Source organism: Macaca nemestrina, chromosome 6 (genome assembly GCF_043159975.1).
Source record: "Macaca nemestrina isolate mMacNem1 chromosome 6, mMacNem.hap1, whole genome shotgun sequence".
NCBI lineage: Eukaryota > Metazoa > Chordata > Mammalia > Primates > Cercopithecidae > Macaca > Macaca nemestrina.
This window is the reverse complement of record NC_092130.1, coordinates 33,087,525-33,106,196: the sequence shown is the minus strand read 5'-3', so window position 1 is coordinate 33,106,196 and position 18,672 is coordinate 33,087,525. Positions and strand designations below refer to the sequence as shown.

At 39.7% G+C, this 18,672-nt stretch overlaps 1 protein-coding gene across 3 annotated transcripts in view; it reads left to right on the top strand.

The window, feature by feature from the left end:
- LOC105466916 (serine/threonine kinase 32A) overlaps window positions 1-18,672 on the top strand; it is a 150,441-nt gene that overhangs the window by 35,227 nt on the left and 96,542 nt on the right. For 2 of the 3 annotated variants that reach the window (XM_011716113.3, XM_011716112.2), the window contains 2 exons: window positions 7,560-7,615; window positions 8,683-8,834. In XM_011716113.3, coding sequence (XP_011714415.1) covers window positions 7,560-7,615; window positions 8,683-8,834 — 208 coding nt within the window. The remainder of the gene's footprint in view (window positions 1-7,559; window positions 7,616-8,682; window positions 8,835-18,672) is intronic. The other variant, XM_071098253.1, reaches the window with a different exon arrangement.

Below are 18,672 nucleotides of genomic sequence, written 5' to 3'. Positions count from 1 at the left end.
TGACATCAAGGAGATTTGATGCAACATCTCTGAGGAGTCAGTTGATAATGTCTATAAAATTAGAAAATTAACATATTCTTTGCCCAGCATTTCCACTTTTATCAACTTTGCTTATAAACATAGACACAGAAGCCCATCAAGAATGCTCAAGGTAGTTTTGGTAATCATAGATAATTTTTTTTTTTTCCGATGGTGTCTTGCTCTGTCACCCAGGGTGGAGTGCAATGGCACGATCTCTGCTCACTGCAATGTCCGCCTCCTGGGTTCAAGGGATTCTCCTGCCTCAGCCTCCTGAGTAGCTGGGATTATAGGCGCATGCCACCACACCCATCTAATTTTTGTATTTTTAGTAGAGACTGGGTTTCACCATGTTAGACAGGGTGGTCTTGAACTCCTGACCTCAGGTCATCCACCCGCCTCAGCCTCCCAAAGTTCTGAGATTACAGACATGAGCCATCACACCCAACAATCGAAGATAATTAAACCATTTTTCAAAATCCATCAATAAGTCAAATATTTTATGGTACATTTACACAATAAAATACAAATTAGCTACTTAAAAATAATTAGATCTATATGTGATGGTATGAATGGACATAGGCAATGTGTTATATAGAAAGGGTTTAACAATGTATGCTCCCATAGGAATGATAGTATGTTGCTATTGCCTTTAGGAAGGAGTACATATATGCAGAGAAAATCTCTTAAAGGATACACAAGGAGTTGTTAATAATGGTTGCTTCATGGAACTGGAACTGAAAACTTGGAAGGGGAAGATAGCTTAGTTTTCATTGAATAATTGTTGTACTTAAAAAAAATTTGTAATTTTTAGTTTTCAGTGGACCGGACATTTTGCTTCTGGTTTATAATGTCTCATCTTCAAAGTCACCTGAGTTAGATTTAATTAGCTCCATTTTACAGACAGGGACATTGCGATTTGAAAGACTGAGTAACTAGTCTAAGGTTCACAGCTGGTGTCCTTGTTTCTTCATCAGTAGAAAGATTTACATAAACAGCAAGGTGTGCTGTTCTCAGTAGACTCACTTATGTTCATGATTTGGTACTTGCTCAAGCTGAAATCAATTTTTAGAAAAAATAAAATCTTTTACAAAGATTTTTACCTCAAAAATAGAAAAAACAAGGGGTTTCCTGCCTTACCTTCTACAAGGGTCTTCTCTGAAATTCCAAGCATCAGGGTGTTATAACAGACTCTAAAAAGGGTTTCCTTTTTTATTTCCTTTAACATTGCTTGAGACTGAGAAGATGGTAAGTGAAATAAAACAAAGGAAATAAAAAGTATCATCACTGGGTTTCAGAATCAGCATGGTTTATGCTAAGGGAAAGACTTGGAAACCTTGATTCAACATATAATTCTAAAAGGAGACAGGAAGAAATCCCATCTTGTTTCCTCTGATTCTACCTTTGGGATGGGTAGGTATGTTACACAATAAGAATAACATTAAAATGACTGCTATAAAAATAGTGGTTAAAAGCCTGGGTCCGGAATGAGAAAGGTAGATATTGAATTTACCTGAGTACAACTAGGCAGACTCAAATGAGTTGATTTTACCCACTCCTCCACTCAAATATTGGGTATGGCTTTGCAAAAACATTCAACCAGTTATCTGCATAATTGGTCGTAACTTTCCATGTGACTATAATAAATATAAACTTGCTAATGGGAAAAGTGTAATTTTAGTGTTTAAACTATTTTTTCCCAAATAATAGTTCCTAGATGCGGTTTTATGAACCTTATTGGGTACCCACACAAAGGAGATAGAATTGTCTGTTGGACTTTTGGAAAACTTTCTTGGTTTTCAAAAAGGTACGTTTCTAAAGGATTTTTATGTGTAGTTTTGACTAAAAAAGGCTTTGCCTTACTTTTTGTTTTTAAAATCTAACCTCAACATTAATATGTCACTATACTAGTTATAACCATAACAAATTATTTCACCTCTATGAGCCTGAGTACCTTTAACTGTATACACTATACGGATGTGAAGATAGAAAGTAACACAAAAATGAAACATGTACTGACCACCCTCATAAACAGATCCCTTAGGCATATAGAATGTCTGTGCCCGGTTGATTAGTGAAGGAACGTGTACCCACCCAAAAGAAAAACTCTGACATAAGTACTTTTAGATATTTAGTTTTTTAATATTCCAAGTAATTATCACAACATTAAGGTGCATTCGAGTTTGTCTGTTAACGTGATATACCTCCAGGCAACCTTTAGGGTACTGTACAGATACAATGGCTGAGAAGGCTGGGATGAAAAGACCTGTGCAAAGCGGGACTCTGAGGCACATAAGGAAGGCCTCAAAGTTACATTTCCTTGACTTCATGTTTAAAACACCAAAAGCAATGGCAACAAAAGCCAAAATTGACAAATGGGATCTAATTAAACTAAAGAGCTTCTGCACAGCAAAAGAAACTACCAGCAGAGTGAATAGGCAACCTACAGAATGGGAGAACATTTTTGCAATCTACTCATCTGACAAAGGGCTAATATCCAGAACCTACAAAGAACTCAAACAAATTTACAAGAAAAAAACAACTCCACCAAAAAGTGGGCAAAGAATATGAACAGACACTTCTAAAAAGAAGACATTCATGCAGCCAACAGACACATGAAAAAATGCTCATCATCACTAGCCATCAGAGAAATGCAAATCAAAACCACAATGAGATACCATCTCACACCAGTTAGAATGGCAATCATTAAAAAGTCAGGAAACAACAGGTGCTGGAGAGGATATGGAGAAATAGGAACACTTTTACACTGTTGGTGGGATTGTAAACTAGATCAACCTTTGTGGAAGTCAGTGTGGTGATTCCTCAAGGATCTAGAACTAGAAATACCATTTGACCCAGCCATCCCATTACTGGGTATATACCCAAAGGATTATAAATCATGCTGCTATAAAGACACATGCACACATATGTTTATTGTGGCACTATTCACAATAGCAAAGACTTGGAACGAACCGAAATGTCCATCAGTGACAGACTGGATTAGGAAAATGTGGCACATGGCCGGGCGCGGTGGCTCAAGCCTGTAATCCCAGCACTTTGGGAGGCCGAGACGGGTGGATCACGAGGTCAGGAGATCGAGACCATCCTGGCTAACACGGTGAAACCCCGTCTCTACTAAAAATACAAGAAAATTAGCCGGGCGAGGTGGCGGGCGCCTGTAGTCCCAGCTACTCGGGAGGCTGAGGCAGGAGAATGGCGTGAACCCGGGAGGCGGAGCTTGCAGTGAGCCGAGATCGCGCCACTGCGCTCCAGCCTGGGGCACAGAGCAAGGCTCCGTCTCAAAAAAAAAAAAAAAAGAAAAGAAAATGTGGCACATATACATCATGGAATACTATGCAGCCATAAAAAAGGATGAGTTCGTGTCCTTTGTAGGGACATGGATGCAGTTGGAAACTATCATTCTCAGCAAACTATCGCAAGAACAGAAAACCAAACACCGCATGTTCTCACTCACAGGTGGGTTTGAACAGTGAGAACACTTGGACACAGGAAGGGGAACATCACACACCAGGGCCTGTTGTGGGGAAGGGGGAGGGGGGAAGGATAGCATTAGGAGATATACCTAATGTAAATGACGAGTTAATGGGTGCAGCACACCAACATGGCACATGTATACATATGTAACAAACCTGCATGTTGTGCACATGTACCCTAGAACTTAAAGTATAATAAAAAAGAAAAAAAAGTTACATCTCCTTTGCCTGTTTTCTTGCAGGCCACATACCCTAGCCCAGCCCTGTCAGAATGAGTGAGAACCAGGTTCTGCCTTTGCCCACACTAAACCACTACCTTTCAAGGCCCCATAAAGACCCAGTGTCTCCAGACAGCCTTTCTGTCTTCTTAACATTCAGAGCTCCATGAACCAGAATGAAAGTTTTGGAACATGATACAAGGACAAAACCCAAGAAGTAAACACCACTAAGGTTAACCTTGCTTTAGAGGTTAGAGGAAACACTGCAAGGACACCACACCATAGACTACGAAACCCCCAAATGTGTTGAAATGATGCTGATTCCATTTACCTCCATATTGCCTGATAATACCCAGGTGCTACCATGGCAGCTTAAGGTGGTGTTTGCTGGGAGCTATGATACTCTTCCAGAAGTAATAGCACTGCTAGTAAAAGTAGTTGGTTCCAGGCAATGTTCTATGCACATGACCCATTTCATCTTCTTATAAACCTTGTGAAGTATATATTATTTTTCATCCTCATTTTATAGATGCAGAAAAGGAAGCATAGATGTAAATTTCCAAGATTACACGGCTATTTATTGTTGGAGCTGAAATTTGAATTCAGGTTGTCTGTCTTCAGGGACTGTGCTCTTAATCTCAGTGGTCGTCAAACTTTTCTGTAAAGAGCCAAGTAGTAAATATTGTGGGTTTATATACATTCTCTATTGCATATCCACTGGTTTTCAAACGTAATCCTATACAAATTCAAAAACCATTCTTAGCTCATAAGAACTACACAAAAACAGACTGCAAGTCCAATTTGGCATTTACTGTTCATATTGAGCAAGGGTTTAAGAACATAGTGAGTACACTATTCCACAGTCCCCTTAGGCAAATCCTATACGTTTATAGTACTATTAGATTTCTGTTGACAAAATAATTCACAATTCTGACTTCATCTCTCTCTCTCTCTCTCTGATTTTGTCCAAATTTATGAGGTTTAGTTGCATTTTCAAGTTAGGCTTCCTGCTAACTAGTGATTCTGTTGTTGAACATTTAAGAAGGGACTGTCAGGATTGAATAAGAGAGTCTCTTCCATTCACATTTTTTTTTTTTTGAGAAAGGATCTCACTCTGTTGCCCAGGCTGGTGTGCAGTGGTGCAATCACAGATAACTGCAGCCTCAGCCTCTTAGATTCAAGTTCCTCCCGCCTCAATTTCTGAGTAGCTGGGACTACAGATGTGCACCACCATGCCTAGCAAATTTTTTATTTTTTGTAGAGACAGGACCTCACTATGTTGCCCAAGCTAGTCTCAAACTCCTGGACTCAAACAATGCTCCTGCCTTGGCCTCCCAAAGTGCTGTGACTACAGGTGCGAGTTACTGCATCCAGCTCTTATAGTCACTTTTAATCTATCATTGGCTTTCTCATTAGGTTGTATTTTTATAGAAGGAAGTGACTTTAGACAGTATGGCACTAGACTAGAGGCTGTGTTTTTCTTTGATAAAGGCATAAATGAGATAAATGGCTCTAAGACTTTAGGCTTGTCCCTTTTCTGAGAAGTGACATTTGGGAGGTCACATTTAGTCAAAGCAGTTTTGCTAGTATAAATTTACCAGGATCCTGACACGTAATCCTGTATCATTTGCAGTAAGGTTAAAATGGTTTATGAAAGAAGGTGGTTCATGAAATGGATTAATATCAAGCTGGAACTTCATGCTTTCTAGGTACCTGCTGTAATCTTGGAGATTCAAAATGTCATCATGGCATTCTAGGCTAGACTGGTAGTGGAGAAATCACTGTTGAGTTATTGGATTTGCTCAAGATAAAATCTTGAACTTGCAAATAAATCCTCAGCTTTTTTTAAACACTCTTGTGGTAAATAACATACAACTCAGATTCATGTAATGGATGTAAGAAAATCATTGCTTTGGTTATTTCAGTATGAAACTCAAGAGAAAACCTACAGAAGTGTTTTTAAAATTATTCTGACCACAACCCAAGGTAAAACATATGCCAAAAAATATATCATGACATAATAAATGAAGCTGGGATTGTATATATATGTCTACTTCCAAGTATATGAAACGGAAGCAACAGTTTCAGAAGCAGTACTATGCTTACTACATTTGAGGCATTTCTGGTATTTTCTATTCTATTTAATTTTTTAGTACCTCTTATTATTGCTACATTTATTTCATAACTCATTAATGGGTTTTGACTCACAGTTCAAAAACACTGCTTTAGAGAATCCAAATGTTCACACTATCCATATTTATAAGAACTAATTGTTTTGGGGTTCTTATGTATTCTTATAGCTTAGTTTGATCTATTTGCTAAGACCTGGCTATGTGAGAACTGCAAAGAGTTATGCCTTCAACTACCTAAGCCAAGAATTTTCTGAGGTGGCAGGGGAACCAGGGTGAGCAAAAGGACATATCATCTCCACCCTCATTGAGCTTATGCTATAGTGGATGAAATAAACTCAGAATTCAAGGCGTTTGAGAAGAAAAGTCATTCCCTTGAGTAACTATGTTAAGTACATAAACAGGTTTAGTGGTGCTTTCTTAGTACAAGTTGTCTTCTTTTGATCTAGGAGAGTAAGTCCAATTTTTTTCTCATGAGAAAATGGAGCCTTGAAGAGTCTGTCATTTATCTCTGGTCTCTTCATTATTTTGAGTCCAAGTACGGGATTATTTGTAATATACATGCTGCCTCACATGATCGAGTGGGTTTTATGATAGAAAGGGAGTTTGGAGTTGAGAAGAGGAAGTGATGATTAAGTCATATTAAAATGTTTGACTCTCAGATATCTTGGAAAGACTTTGAGAGGCACTGTAGCCAAACTTTTTCCTTCAAAAGGAGCTTATCTAGTTATTCTGGGTAATAGAGACAAACTAGGTCTTTTAAAGAGACAAATTATACCATTTAATGTTTCACAATATTTTCTGAAAAAACTCTTAAAATCCCTTATTTGGAATTAAATTCATCTAAATCCTTTTTTCACAAACCAGGAAACAGAGTCAAACATTTTCTCAGTGATCAAGGCAAGAAACCAAAGATTGTCACCTGCACAGGAGAATCTATGATTTGTTCTTCTCATCATTATACATTTCACAAGCAGTGACTCAAAAAACCTATAAACTAATCAACTATTGCTTCTTCTAGGGACTGAAATTTTAAGATTTCAGACGTGGAGGATCGACTCTACTTCAAAGCAAAATTCAGTGGACTTCTGCACACATATCCATTCTAATCTGTTACAAGTCTGCACTTTGGAGATTAGTTCATGCTACACACTTAGAGGTGTAATAGTTTCCTACTTGGGAAAATTGAAATTACTTGGATACAAAAGAGTGGTTGTAGTAAGAAAAGAGGCAAGGAGAACATTTTAAAGTGCTGATCCTCAGTAAAGTCATACATATGATGCACCTGGGAGCAGATCTTTCTGAAGTCATTCTGCGTTCAGAGATGTTTCTCCTTACCTTGCTGCCTATGTCAAATTCTCTGTGATATGTTCTTAGAGTCCCATGACCTCTCTTCTTAACTTGCAGCGGGAGCTTGAATTTCCCATTAATTTTTGTGACTATTTAGTCTATAAGAGTCTCTGTCTTTATAGGGCCCTTACTTGACTACAGACTCCATAAAGGCAGAGATTCTATTTTTACTCTATTATTATTGTATTCCCAGCACTAATTACTATGATTAATACATAATAAGTGTTCAATAGATGTCTATTGGCTGATTAGATTGGCATTTTAAGGTAGCCTGAGATCATGTTATTTATTAGCTACTAAAGAGAAATTGGTAATTACTCATGATATTCTTCTTTTTTGTTGTTTTACAGTCAACTTTGACCACTTTGAAATTTTGCGAGCCATTGGGAAAGGCAGTTTTGGGAAGGTGAGAACAAATTGAAATGATTAAGCACCAGCAGGATTATGTAGCCCAGGGAACAGAGGGTCCAGAAATGTTCATATTATTGAGTTGCTGGGACCACAAGGAAAGATAATTAAGTGAAAATGTTTTTATAATGGATTTTTATAAAATTATCACCACTGTTTAAGAAAAGTGCATGACAGGCAGCTACATAATGAACATACACTGTTCTCTAGAATAATCTCATTAAACTCAAATCTGTTTAGTCTCAGTAAACTTTAAGACTTTTCTTTCTACCCTAAAGGAGATGAAGATTTCAGAATCATTTTCAGATTTTACCAGCTGTACACCCAGTAATAGTTATCTCGTTTATGGAAGAGTTAATTATTTTCATGTGGGAAAGAAGCCACCTGATTTCTATTTGTTTCCTCATTTGTATAATGTTTTTATCTTAAGAAATATACATATTCAGTCTAATTTTTTTTGCAAGAAACTTCTGTATTCAAACCCTGATTACTAGTTTCTCAATGGAGACATACTTTAAGAGAATAATATTTCATATTAAACTTGCATTTTAAAATCATTTTCTGTTTACTTTATCAGGTATTATATAGACCTCTAAAGAAATTTCAGAAACATGGACATTATATTTAGTGTTTTTCCAGTCCTTAAAGTCCTTTTCGGTTATATCATCTATGGTTGTAAACAGAAATTCTTTGCACAGTATTATTCAGCTTGACAGTTTAGTCATGTCTATTTCAGTCACTCAAAGCAGGATTAAGGATGTACTTGTTATTGGAATATTCCTGACATGGAGGCAGCTATTTTCACCAAAATGCTGTCTTAAGAACCCAAAAAGCAAAACCAGGCAAAATTGTTTGAGAAAAAAGAGATCCAAGAATTGAACTGGTGCATAGAAAAGAAAATGAAATTTTTAATCTAAAATCAGAGCTAAGTGGGAACTTTTAGCATTGTGTAATTTGCAAATGTTAAGGATCCAAGCCACAGCAAAGAACATGTCTTGTTCTGTCTCTCATCACCATGATCCACTGTCTCCCTAATCACTCTCTCACTCGGGTTTTCACCATTAGGTCTGCATTGTACAGAAGAATGATACCAAGAAGATGTACGCAATGAAGTACATGAATAAACAAAAGTGTGTGGAGCGCAATGAAGTGAGAAATGTCTTCAAGGAACTCCAGATCATGCAGGGTCTGGAGCACCCTTTCCTGGTTAATTTGTGGTGAGTAATTTTACTGGACCTCTGAATAGAGACATTCCTGATATTGGTGTGCTAGGGGAGGTCCCCAAATGCCTCTGGGACCTCAGCCCTGGCTGGTATCCAGGCTCTTGACATAACTGCAAGAAAGAGTTCAAGGATGAGTTGGAAAACAGTGAAAGTGCAGAGATTTATTGCAAAGTGAAAAGTACACACTCAAGAGAGGGGAGCGTGGGTGGACTCCGGTGAGTGTCATGTAAGGGGGTTTGAGGCTGCTGCCATATGGGTTTCTTTAACCAAGGGGTGAAACATTCATGAAAATCCCTGAAAAAAGATGGAGATTTCTTGGAACTGTGGTGCCACCTATTTTTACACCAAATATGAATGTTCCTGGAACTGTCATGGTGCTGGTGGGTGTATGATTTAGTATGTTACTGAGTGTACGATGAGGTTCTAGGCGAAATCTAGGTCAAATCCCGCACGATGGAGAGGACCCACAGACTCTCCGAAGGAAACGGACTGCTCCTGCAGGACCCAGGAGACTCCCCCAAAACTGTGAGTGCCTCACCTGCGGAAGTGGGGAAGGGAGACCCTCCTTTCCCAAACACACACCCCCACTGGAGAAGCTGAAGGTCTGTTTGCTGGAGAAGTTTCTGACTTTACCTGGAGCTGAGTCAATCTGAAGAGCCTAGTAAAATACACCAGGAGAGGAAGCCGCAGAAAGGCCCTGGGAGATTGCTGGGTCCCCAAGCATGCCATTCCTGCCTGGCACCACAGGGATCCAATGGGAGAGGAGACGGGGATAAAATTCCATAGGGAGAAGCAAATCTCTAGCGAACTTTGTAACAGTTTGAACAGGGTGAGAAAGCGCCTGGCCAGGACTCCGGGGAGGGCACAAATCCAGTGTGCAGACTCCACAGGCAGGGGATAAACCAAGCCCTTTTCTTTTGCAACTGGGAGGTCGGTAGCCTGGGGCAGGTTGCCGGTATTGCTTCTCTGCTTGGAAACAACCTGGCAGCTGTGTGTGTGTGTGGTGGTGGGGTGGGGGGTAGGGGCGGTGGGGGGAACACGGTGGGAGTGAGACTGGCCCTGACAATCCGCAGAGACAGCCATAATCCTCCTAGGCACACAACTCCAGTGACCTGGGAATCCCAGCCCCATCCCCCACAGCAGCAACAGCAAGGCCCATCCAAGGGAGTCTGAGTTCAGAGACACCTAGCCCTGCCCCCACCTGATGGTCCTTCCCTACTCACTCTGGTATCAGAAGACAAAAGGCATATATCTTGGGAGTTCTAGGGCCCTGCCCACTGCCAGTTTCTCCCCATACCACCACAGCTGATGCTCTCTGGAAAAGCGCCACCCCCTGGCAGGAGGACAACCAGCACAAACATAGAATATTAACCAAAGCTAAGAACTCTTACAGAGTCCATTGCACTCCCTGCCACCTCCAACAGAATAGGCACTGGTATCCACAGCTGAGAGACTCACAGACGGTTCACATCACAGGACTCTGTGCACGCAACTTCCAGTACCAGAGACAACGATCACTGCAGTTCAGCTCACAGGAAACCATATCCATAGAAAAAGGAGGAGAGTACTATATCAAAGGAACACCCCGTGGGACAAAAGAATCTGAACAAGACCTTCCCTTTGAAAGAGCCTACCCAAGTGAGAAGGAACCAGAAAACCAACCCTGGTAATATGACACAACAAGGCACTCGATGGCCCAAAAAAAATCACACTAGTTCACCAGCAATGGATCCAAACCAAGAAGAAATCCCTGATTTACCTGAAAAATAATTCAGGAGGTTAGTTATTAAACTAATCAGGGAAGGGCCAGAGAAAGGCAAAGCTCAATGCAAGGGAATCCAAAATACAAGATGTGAAGGGAGAAATACTCAAGGAAATAGATAGCTTAAAGAAAAAACAATAAAAAATTCAGGAAACTTTAGACACACTTTTAGAAATGCAAAATGCTCTGGAACGTCTCAGCAATAGAATTGGACAAGTAGAAGAAAGAAATTCAGAGCTCGAAAACAATGTCTTCAAATTAACACAATCGAACAAAGACAAAGAAAAAAGAATAAGAAAATACAAACAAAACCCCCAAGAAGCCTGAGATTATGTTAAATGACCAAACCTGAGAATAATCGGTGTCCCTGAGGAAGAAGAGAATTTTAAAAGCTTGGAAGATATATTTGAGGGAATAATTGAGGAAAACTTCCCCGGCCTTGCTAGAAATCTAGACATCTAAATACAAGAAGCACAAAGAACATTTGGGTAATTCATTGCAGAAAGATCTTTGCTTAGGCACACTGTCTTCCTTTTGGTGGGTTAATGGTCTCGCTGACTTCAGGAGTGAAGCTGCAGACCTTCGCAGTGAGTGTTACAGCTCTTAAAGGCAGCGCGTCTGGAGTTGTTCATTCTTCCAGGTGGGTTCGTGGTCTCGCTGGCCTCAGGAGTGAAGCTGCAGACCTTCGCGGTGAGTGTTACAGCTCAAAAAGGCGGCGTAGACTCAAAGAGTGAGCAGTAGCAAGATTGTGAAGAGTGAAAGAACAAAGCTTTCACAGTGTGGAAGGGGACCCAACCAGGTTGCCACTGTTGGTTCAGGCAGCCTGCTTTTATTCCCTTATCTGATCCCACCCACATGCTGCTGATTGGTCCATTTTACAGAGAGCTGATTGGCCCATTTCATAAAGAGCTGATTGGTCCGTTTTGACAGGGTGCTGATTGGTGCATTTACAATCCTTTAGCTAGACACAGAGCACAAGACAGAAAAGTTCTCCAAATTCCCACTAGATTAGCTAGATACAGAGTACTGACTGGTGCTTTTACAAACCTTGAGCTAGACAAAGAGTGCTGATTGGTGCATTTACAATCCTCCAGCTAGACATAAAGGTTCTCCAAGTCCCCACTAGACTCAGGAGCCCAACTGGCTTCACCTAGTGGATCCCGCACCGAGGCCACAGGTGGAGCTGCCCGCCAGTCCCGCGCCATGCGCCCGCACTCCTCAGTCCTTGGGCGGTTGATGGGACCAGGCACCATGGAGCAGAGGGCTGCGCTCGTTGGGGAGACTCAGGTCATGCAGGAGCCCATGGCAGGGTGGAGGCTTGGGCATGGTGGGCTGCAGGTCCTGAGCCCTGCCTTGTGGGGAGGCGGCTGAGGCCCCATGAGAATTTGAGTGCAGCACCTGCAGGCCAGCAGTCCTGGGAAACCTGCCACACCCTCCACTGCTGCTGGCCCGGGTGCTAAGCCCCTCACTGCCCGGGGCTGGCAGCGCCAGCCGGCTGCTCCAAGTATGGGGCCCACTAAGCCTGTGCCCACCCGGAACTCACACTGTCTCACGAGTGCCACGCACAGCCCCAGTTCTTGCCCGCGCCTCTCCCTCCACACCTCCCCGCAAGCAGAGGGAGCCAGCTCTGGCCTCGGCCAGCCCAGAGAGGGGCTCCCACAGTGCAGTGACTGACTGAAGGGCTCCTCAAGCACCACCAGAGTGGATGCGGAGGTCGAGCAGGCGCCGAGAGCGAGGGCTGCTAGCACGTGGTCACCTCTAAAAAGTACACAGGCAACAAAGACCATGATAAATGCAATGGTACCTCACATTTCAATACTAACATTGAATGTAAATGGCCTAAATGCTCCACTTAAAAGATACAGAATCACAGAATGGATAAGAACTCACCACCCTACTATGTGCTGGCTGCAGGAGACTCACCTAGTATGCACGTACTCACATAAACATAAAGTAAAGGGGTGGGGAAAGGCATTTCATGCAAATGGATGCCAAAAGCGAGGAGGGGTAGCTATTCTTACATCAGACAAAACAAACTTTAAAGCAACAGCAGTTAAAAGAGAGACAAAGAGGGACATTATATAGTGGTAAAAGGCCTTGTTCAACAGGAAAATATCACAATCCTAAACATATAAGCACCTGACACTGGAGCTCCCAAATTTAGAAAACAATTACTAATAGACCTAAGAAATAAGATAGATAGCAACACAATAATAGTAAGGGATTTCAATAATCCACTGACAGCAGTAGACAGGTCATCAAGACAGAAAGTCAACAAAGATACAATGAATTTAAACTATACCTTGGAACAAATGGACTTAACAAATATATACAGAACATTTCATCCAACAACTGCAGAATACACATTCTATTCAACGGAGCATGGAAGTTTCTCCAAGAGAGACCATATGATAGGCCATAAAATGAGCCTCAATAAATTTAAGAAAATTGAAATTATATCAAGCATTCTGTCAGACCACAATGGAATAAAACTGGAAATCAACTCCAAAAGGAAACTTCAAAACCATGCGAATACATGGAAATAAATAACCTGCTCCTGAATGGCATTGGGTCAAAAACAAAATCAAGATGAAAATTTTAAAATTCTTTGAACTGAATGACAATAATGACACAACCTATCAAAACCTCTGGGATACAGTAAAGGCAGTGCTAAGAGCAAAGTTTATAGCCCTAAATGACCACATTGAAAAGACTGAAAGAGCACAAACTGACACTCAAAGGTCACACCTCAAGGAACTAAAGAAACAAGAATAAACCAAACCCAAACCCAGCAGAAGAAAGGAAATAACCCAGATCAGAGCAGAACTAAACGAAATTGACACACAAAAAAATACAAAAGATAAATAAAACAAAAAGATGGTTCTTTAAAAAGATAAATAAAATTGATAGACCATTGGCAAGATTCACCAAGAAAACAAGAGAGAAAATTCAAATAACCTCACTAAGAAATGAAACAGGAGATATTAAAACTGTCACCACTGAAATACAAAAGATCATTCAAGGCTACTACGAACACCTTTATGCACATAAACTAGAAAACCTAGAAGATATGGATAAATTCTTAGAAAAATACAACTCTCCTAGCTTAAATCAGGAAGAATTAGATACCCTGAACAGATCAGTAACAAGCAGCAAGTTTGAAATGGTAGTTTAAAAATTACCAGCAAAAATGCCCAGGACCAGATGGATTCACAGCAGAATTCTATCAGACATTCAAAGAAGAATTGGTACCAATTCTTTTGATACTAAGGAAACCTCTGTAATTCATCCTATGAAGCCAGCATCACCCTAATACCAAAACCAAGAAAGAACATAACCTGAAAAGAAAACTACAGACCGATATCCCTGATGAACATAGATGCTGAAATCCTTAACAAAATGCTAGTTAACGGAATCCAACAGCATATAAAAAAGATAATCCACCATGATCAAGTGGGTTTTGTACCAGGGATGAAGGAATGGCTTAACATACACAAGTCAATAAATGTGATATACCACATAAACAGAATTTTATGATCACATGATCATCTCTATAGATGCAGCAAAAAGCATTCAAGAAAATCCAGCATCCTTTTATGATTAAAACCTTCAGCAAAATTGACATACAAGGGACATAGGCCTTAATGTAATAAAAGCCATCTATGACAAACCCACAGCCAACATAATACTGAATGGGGAAAAGTTGAAAGCATTCCCTCTGAGAAGTGGAATGAGACAAGTATGCCCACTCTCACTACTCCTCTTCAATGTAGTACTGGAAGTCCTAGCCAGAGCAATCAGACAACAGAAAGAAATAAAGGGCATCTAAATCAGTAAAGAGGAAGCCAAATTGTCACTGCTTGTTGGCGATATGATCGTTTACCTTGAAAACCCTAAGGACTCCTCTAGAAAGCTCCTAGAACTGATAAAAGAAGTCAGCAAAGTTTCTGGATACAAGATTAATGTACACAAATAGGTAGCTCTTCTATACACCAACCAAGTGGAGAATCAAATCAAGAACTCAATCACTTTTACAATAGCAAAAACAAAACAAAACACTTAGGAATATACCCAACCAAGGAATAGAAAGACCTCTACAAGGGAAACTACAAAACACTGCTGAAAGAAATAATAGATGATACAAACACATGGAAACACATCCCATGCTCATGGATGATTAAAATCAATATTGTGAAAATGATCATACTGCCAAAAGCAATCTATAAATTCAATGCAATTTCCATCAAAATACCATCATTCTTCACAGAATTGGAAAAAACAATTATAAAATTCATATGGAACCAAAAAAGAACCTGCATAGCCAAAGAGACTAAGCAAAAAGATCAAATCTGGAGGAATCACACTACCTGATTTCAAACTATACTATAAGCCCATAGTCACCAAAACAGCATGGTACTGGTACAAAAATAGGCACATAGACCAATGGAACCGAATAGAGAACTCAGAAGTAAACCCAAATACTTATAGCCAACTGATCTTTGATAAAGCAAATGAAAACATAAAGTAGGAAAAGGACACCCTTTTCAACAAATGGTGCTGGGATAATTGAATAGCCACAAGTAGGAGAATGAAACTGGATCATCATCTCTCACCTTATATAAAAATCAACTCAAGATGGATTAAGGACTTAAACCTAAGACCTGAAACTATAAAAATTCTAGAAGGTAACTTGGAAAAACCCTTCTAGACATTGGCTTAAGCAAGGGTTTCATGACTAAGAACCCCAAAGCAAATGCAATAAAAACAAAGATAAATTGCTGGGACCTAATTAAACTAAAGAGCTTTTGCATGGCAAAAGGAAGTCAGCAGAGTAAACAGACAGCCCACAGAGTAGAAGAAAATCTTCACCATCTATACTTCTGACAAAGGACTAATATCCAGAATCTACAATGAACTCAAGTAAATCAGTAAGAAAAAAAACAAATCATCCCATCGAAAAGTGGGCTAAGGACATGAATAGACAGTTCTCAAAAGAAGATATACAAATGGCCAACAAACATAGGAAAACATGCCCAACATCACGAATGATCAGGGAAATGCAAATCAAAACCACAATGTGATTCCACCTTACTCCTGTAAGAATGGTTATAATAAAAAAATTAAAAAACAGCAGATGTTGGCATGGAAGCAGTGAACAGGGAACACTTCTACACTGCTGGTGGGAATGTAAACTAGTACAGCCACTGTTGAAAACAGTGTGGAGATTCCTTAAAGAACTAAAAGTAGAACTATCATTTGATCCAGCAATCCCACTACTGGGTATCTACTCAGAGGAAAAGAAGCCATTATTCAAGAAAGATACTTGCACATGCATGTTTACATGCACAATTCACAGTTGCAACCCGAATGCCCATCAGTCAACGAGTGGATAAAGAACCTGTGGTATATGTATATATGATGAAATACTATGCAGCCATAAAACGGAATGAATTAACAGCATTTGCAGTGACCTGGATGAGATTGGAGACTATTATTCTAAGTGAAGTAATTCAGGAAGGCAAAAACCAAATATCATATGTTCTCACTGATATGTGGGAGCTAAACTATGAGGACACAAAGGAATGAGAATGATACAATGGACTTTGGGGATTTAGGGGGAAGAGTGGGGCAGGGGGTAGAGGGATAAAAGACTACAAATACGGTGCAGTGTATACTGCTCAGATGATGAGTGCAACAAAATCTGACAAATCACCACTAAAGAACTTACTCATGTAACCAAAACCACCTTTACCGCAATAACTTACGGAAAAATAGTCAAGTACGACATTGGATTTAGTTGGTCTTAGCCAGCTTGGCCTACACCCTGGTTTTTAGGTTCTTATCAGTCCCTAGTTTATACAGCTATTTCAACATTTTCCTTTTGCTAGTCATGTGAAACTGCTGCCTGGAATTTTCTATTCTCTTGCTACCACCCTTTATTATTCCTGTCTCACTTTCATCTTCATCCCTACTGTTACATAAATGCATCTTGATTTCGAAGCATGCATTCATAAAATTCTCATTAGGATCTTCCTCAGGGTCTTTTATTCTCCTTAGTTTCTTTGGCTTTATAGTGAAAGAACATTTTTCTTTTATTGTCACTAATAAATACTTCTTGGTTCAGTTGTCACAGTTCCCCTTGTCCTTGAGGTCTATATATATATATATATATATCTATATATATATATATATATATATATATTTTAAGCATTGTAATTAAATGTGCTGACTGGGAATGAGTTCAGATGTCTTATTAGTTATTAGATACTTTTTCCCCCGTAAACTGCACAGGAGGAACTTTCATTACAAAGCATGGCCTCATTGGCAGACTTGAGGTTGATATTTAGAATTTATACAAAGCACTTTCTCCCTTAAACTAACTAGCAATAAAACTGATTGCTTTGTAGCGTTATTTCTTAGGTAGCCACATATACACCTGTCAGTTAGACAAGGATAGGTTCTTCCTTTGTCAACAAGTAACTTTTGGCAGAGATGAAGCTGACTTGTATCAGTGACTAGACATTAAGTGACTGTGATTGCGCTCAAAGCTATTTCCCTAATCCAAGGCACAGAAAATGGCGGAGAAGCTTGCAGTATCTATTACCTCCTATTCTTTTCTTGTGTGTCGAGGTCCTTTTGTGTTACCTTAATTTTATTTTATATTTTAATGCATCCATTATGTTAAGAGGTAGTTCTTAAAGCTAATTCAGGATGACTGTTATTTAAATATGCATACCAAGCAGTTCTGACTTATCAGCAAAGAAAAAAAAAACAGTCTTTATTCAGAGAACGCTAATGGAAAAATAATTGAGGTTTTACTCTGTGTTTAGGGACATCGTTCTGGAGAAATCAGTGCATAAAACCTGCCTCCATCCACCTTTAATTATTACAGTTCACTTAAAATACAATTTGCTCAAAGCATCTATGCCACAGTTGAAAAGAAGATGGTTTTATGTGACTTGGAAATAGGTCTATTACAGTTTATGCACTATTCAGACAGGATAGAGTCTAATTTCAGCTCAAGCTCAGTGTATGTAATCAGTATGTTAGAGTGGCCTATTCAAAATGCTGCCATGTAAAAAGCTAAAATGGATGCAGCTCTTTCTTCCCTACCCTTAGCAATCATCAAATTGCCTTTCTTGTCATCTCTCTGCGTCCTGAGAATGACAAGGTATGGTCACTTCACAATCTCCCTTTGTTCAAAGTCACATTTTTCTTCTTCAAAAGTTTAACCAACTAATTATTATTTTTTTTTAAGCCCGGGGACCCATTGTAAGGCCTCAGCATTTTACTTTCTCATATTTGTCTTTTATCACTGTGTGGGCAAAGTTGATTTCATTCTGTTCCTTTTTTTAAGAAAATGGGTATTGTAAGGCTTTAAGCTGGCCAAAGATGATAGATTTTGCTGTTTGCTAACTTGGTGTCATTCCAGACAACATTCTGTTCTCCATGCATACTGACCTGGTGGTAACATGTCATATAACCTATTCTTTCTGTCTCACTTCTCACATTGAACCTCACAGTGGAACACTGGGCATATCATTAACAACGATAGAAGAGAGAGAAGAGACTTACCTCCCCCCAATAATTCTGGTACTACATTCAAGACTAGAAACTAACTGGGAGGAGGAACTCTTAAAGTACAACAGCAACCCCCTTTGTCTTCCAAACCATGAGATAAAAATCTTCACAAATCTGTATCATTCTTCCTAATAAATGCTTTCTGTTTCAGTAAGCACAATATATTCAGTGTAAGTTTCTTTCCACAGCTATAAAGCATCTTGCAGTGCTTCTGAAGGTGTGATTGTGAGTGTATTAGTCAGTTCTCACATTGCTATAAAGAAATACCTGAGACTGGGTAATTTTAAAGAAAAGAAGTTTACATAGTTCATGGTTCTCTAGGCTGTACAGGAAGCATAGTGGCTTCTGCTTTGGGGAGGACTCAGGAAGCTTCCAATCATTGTGGAAGGCAAAAAGGGGAGCAAGGCATCTCACATGGTGGGAGCAAGAGAGAGGAAGAGAGAGTCACTACACACTTAAATGACCAGCTCTCTTAAGACCTCTATCATG